The 4,579-nt window shown below is 46.3% G+C and overlaps 1 protein-coding gene across 1 annotated transcript in view; it reads right to left on the bottom strand.

Annotated features, from left to right (window-relative positions):
• Positions 1–606: 606 nt before the first annotated feature.
• Positions 607–4,579, bottom strand: part of LOC124007830 (neuropilin-2-like) — a 67,725-nt gene continuing 63,752 nt past the window's right edge. Inside the window, exons 16-17 of the mRNA XM_046318612.1 lie at positions 1,580–1,639; positions 607–1,319 (exon numbers count right to left, since the gene is read on the bottom strand). Of these exons, the coding sequence (XP_046174568.1) occupies positions 1,003–1,319; positions 1,580–1,639 (377 nt within the window). The 3' untranslated portion in view covers positions 607–1,002. The remainder of the gene's footprint in view (positions 1,320–1,579; positions 1,640–4,579) is intronic.

Below are 4,579 nucleotides of genomic sequence, written 5' to 3'. Positions count from 1 at the left end.
CTCTTCATCAGTTCTCATTTGTCGACGGCTATTCAGTCTCTGCCTGGATTTCCCAGCAATCCATACGCTGCGCTGACCAAAACCATCTTCAACCTTGACGTTTTTACTTCACCTAGTCACAGTTTACTGTAAACACGACCGTCAACCATCTTTTCGAAGCAACCCACCGGCAACAACCGCCTGAAACTAAATCTGACAATAAACCCCCTTGCTTTCGATCTTCAACAGAACACGTTTAGAAGAGAACGTGATTAGAACTCCCCCTCCTCCTCCTCCTCCCTCCTTTATTTATCAGCATTTACAGGCTGGCAACGAGATAAAACAAGCAATAAAACAGAGAAGGCTTGAACAAATAACAAAAAGACACACACCAAAGATGGCGATTAGTTTAAAAATACCACAGGTCTGTCAGAAATAAGAAAGAAAAACGCTTCAGAAAGAATTCACTTCACTAGGTTCTAGGCCACTGTGTCCACATGTCTAAGCCACTGTGTCTAGGTGATAGACAAACACTATCTAAGCACCTGTCTAAGGCGTTTTCAGTGTCAAGGAGTTTAGCCTAATATCTTTCCAGTTTATAAACTAGACCAAGAAAACTATGATGTATTTATATGGAGTTCTGAAACAAAACATTTTTTTGGGGGGGGGATAGTAGGTATTTGCCCATTGATATGTGTTGATATTTGAACTCCCCTGTCAATGGAACAATCCGCTATAGGGACCACTCTGGGAAATACCCAATCCTTCCCTCAATGGCTTCGGTCCAGAAAACCCCACACTGGACTGCACCACTTTGATTGAAGTAGGGGGGAGGGGTCTCAAGATCAGTCTAAAAAGTGGCTTTTCCCCAAAATGCCCTTCCATCTGGCAGGTGTAGTCCTTCAGCTCAGAAAGGAAATTCACAGTCCAAGCTACGCAGAGAAAACAAAAGAGGAGATAATCTCCTCAAAATGGCCGCCTTTCTCCTTTCCTCTACCCCTCTCCTCTCTCTACTCTTTCGCCTCATGCCTCGGTGCAGCAGCGCTGCTGGTTGAGCTTCACCTTGTGCTTGAGGCCGTCGTACAGCTCAAAGTTGTAGTTCTCCAGCGTGGTAGAACTACGCGAAGACAGGCCACTGTAGGAGCACGTGCAGTAGAGCAGCAGGCCGGCGCACACAGCGCCCAGCAGCACGCCCAGGGAGCTCATAACGATGATGGTGACCAGGATGGGGTCCAGCGTGTACAGCCACGAGTTGTCCTTCTCTGCCGAGGAGGAGACGCGCGTCTCTGGCTGCTCGGAGGACGGGGCCGCCGTACGCAACTCCTTGGGGAACGCCCAGCCTGGACGAGAGGAGAAAGAGAGAGAGATGGAGGAGTGAGAGAGAGAGAAGAGACAGGGGAGAGGAGAGAGAGGGGAGAGGGAGCGAGTGAGAGAGAGAGAAGAGACAGGGGAGAGGAGAGAGAGGAGGGGAGAGGGAGCAAAGGGGGAGAGGAGAGAAAAAGAGAGAGGCTTATTAGAAACTAGGCGTTTTTTCACATTTGGAAAAACATTTTGCCGTAATGGACACTTAAAATACATTGTAGTCGGTGGAAACACTTACCTCCATCTAACTGGTTCCTGCCATTAAAAAGTCTGCTGTCTCCAAACTCTGGCCTCTTATCTATGAGAGAAGAAGATAAAACAGAACAATTGTACAACGTATGTACAATGCCAAGTATCCCTACAGTACATGTTGGTTTCGTGCAATAATATAGGCTATAATATGTGTTGGGGCTGCTCAAGTCCAATGGCATACAGACACGTACCACAACGTAGAAAAATACCACTTTATTACCACAGACCATATTCACATTCATTTAACTATTTCAAATCACACTTTTCACATTGCTCACAAAGAGGTTCCAGAGCCCAAGTGAAGTATCAGCAAACAATTTCACCATCGTCATCATCATCATCATCCTCACCCTACAAATAGATTATGCACTGAGCTCTAAACAGATGAAGATATAATCAAACACAGTTCCCTCCTGGCTTCCACCCACTGCATTGTGATGTGATCATCATGAAACATCAAAGAGTGTCAGCACTGAGAGTGGTGCTAAGAAGTGCTTAAGCTTAGCCCCCCCCCACGGTGCTGTTTTTTGAAAACGGCACTTTAACTTCAGGTTTGTTGTCATCTCGCGAGGTGTGTGTGTGTACAACACTTGGCATGTGGACAGAGGTGGGAGTAATTGCTTGGCAAGAAACACCTTAACTGGAGCCCTCAACGAGAATCATTAATGTGGTCTCCAGGGGCAATGGCTATTGGCTGCTGGTGTGTGTGTGTGGGAAGGGGGGGTACAGTGTGTGTGTGTGTCGGGGGAGGGGTGTATGTGCGCCTGTGTGAGAGAGAGTGTAAGTGTGTGTGTGTGTGTGTGTGTGTGTGTGTGTGTGTGTGTGTGTGTGTGTGTGTGTGTGTGTGTGTGTGTGTGTGTGTGTGTGTGTGTGTGTGTGTGTGTGTGTGTGTGTGTGTGTGTGTGTGTGTGTGTGAGAGATTGTGTCGGTGTGTGTGCAGGAGACGGGAAAAGAGAAAAGTGCTTACTGCAGACTAAATAAATGTTATCGCTCCATTACCTGATTAGAGATATTAAGAGCTTGGGAGCGGACCTACGGTGAGATGGACAGAGTGGGGTGCCCAACCCCCGGTTGATGTAAAAGCACATTGTGAGAGGGTGCCAAGAACACTTCTCGTCGCTCTGAGGAAACTAAAAAAGCCTGGATTGCCACACACATTCACCCCACTCAATATGTCCCTTTTAGCCGTTATCTAAGCCGCCAGATAACATAGTGGCTTCCACAGAAATGTTTTACTTAATACTCTGGAGGCATCACTCTAACCGTAAAACACATTCGATTGTCCTACTTAAAGGGTAAGTTCACATCCCGGTCCACCGCTTGTAAATGGAAGCCCCATCGTTGACTGATTTGATTTAGTGGTTTATCTTTTCCACTCATTCGGGGTTGAGGCATATCGGTGGATGGACACAACTATGGGACGTGGACTCATCTCATGGAAAACACCTCTGACATATTTGGTGGTTAAATGGGCAGGAATTGAACTAAACTACCTCTGGATGTACAATAATGGTGAGATTGATAACTGTTGATCGTTAATAAAGGGATAGTTCACGCACAATTAAATATTGTTTTTCTTCCCCTGAAAGCAGCCTATAGAATCCATGCTTAGGCTTTATTTACATGGCCACCGTTTTGTAAATTGGGTGAACTTCCCCTTTAAGGGCCATCTGATCTTCAGAGCTCGACATAACCACTAACAAACCAACTTAAATATGTGCTAGCTATTATCATAATTGGGCCTGGTCCCATTTCAAGCATATTTCCAATGATCTTGGCCACCAGTTGTTATTAGCATGACATTCTTGGCCCTTTTTTTTATACCCTCAACTTTCTAATGAGGGATGCATCCTGCCAGCATCCATCTCATGTGATAGGGAAGCATCGTTTGTAGTTTGTCTTTGGTTTCTATGTTTTGGAGCATTCTCAACTGAAGACAAAAAATAAAAAATGTCTTCCAGCTGTTTGAGAGTATAGAGATGGATGTGGGGCTTACCAGCCACATGTTTTCACATGGGTGACACCATCGAGGACTTTCCGAGACAGAGTACAAACAATGTGGGAATGAACATTAATCACTGACGATGACGACATTATCAAGAGAGGGGACTCTGCTCACAGACTGACTGAGGGGTCATATTCAATCAAAAGCTTGATGCGGGGATTCCGGCGTGGGAAAATGTTATTCTTGAGCTGCGCGAATGAGATCGAGTCGTCAGGTCAATAAGAGCGACACGTAAAAATGTCATATTCAAACATGCTTTTTTGTTGTTGTCTTACACTGGTAATACCCAATAACCCGGCCCACTCATCATAAACAAAACATAAGACAACTGTTACGGTGCATCCATTTAACATCTCCTTCAGTAATAGTTAACATGGACAACTCAGCAGCCTGTCCTGAAGCACCATCTTTATAATGAAGTCACTCCTGTAGAGCATCCATTGGCTCTGACTGACATTCCCCCTCCTCTCGCTCTCTCTTCTCTTTCTCTCTCTCTCTCTCTGAGTGTTGCCAGCAGAGCTGTCAGTGAGACAGTATCTCTCGCTTGTCTGTTTGTGGTCTGACAGCGCTGGATGGTTTTACATGACTGAACCACGACACCCCACACCGGGCCGGGAGGCTAGCCCACAAGTGTGTCCGTGCTGGCGTGATTCCAGGAAGCCCATGGGTTAGGAACCAGAACCAATAGTAAGGCTGGAGGTTGGGTTTGAAACAAGCCAATTGCATAGATCGCTTCATCTCTACGTGGTCCGTAGACAGAGTCAAGTGACAGAAATAGTGTTCGAAGAGCTAGTCTGTGAACAGTAACATCCACTGCTGATGAAAGCAGGGCCCAGAAAATGTCACTTCCAATCCTTGTCCCCCCGTTGCTTCATCCATGAGCCATCAAAAGGGGAGGGGTTTAGCTGTAAGGACCACCTCTTCCTTTCAGCAGAGGGCATACGTTTGGTGGCCGTGGTTGTCTAGCCTCACGGTGAGCAC

Source organism: Oncorhynchus gorbuscha, linkage group LG21, assembly GCF_021184085.1.
Source record: "Oncorhynchus gorbuscha isolate QuinsamMale2020 ecotype Even-year linkage group LG21, OgorEven_v1.0, whole genome shotgun sequence".
Classification (NCBI taxonomy): Eukaryota; Metazoa; Chordata; class Actinopteri; order Salmoniformes; family Salmonidae; genus Oncorhynchus; species Oncorhynchus gorbuscha.
Note: the sequence above shows the minus strand (reverse complement) of the source record. Positions and strands in the feature narration are given on the sequence as shown.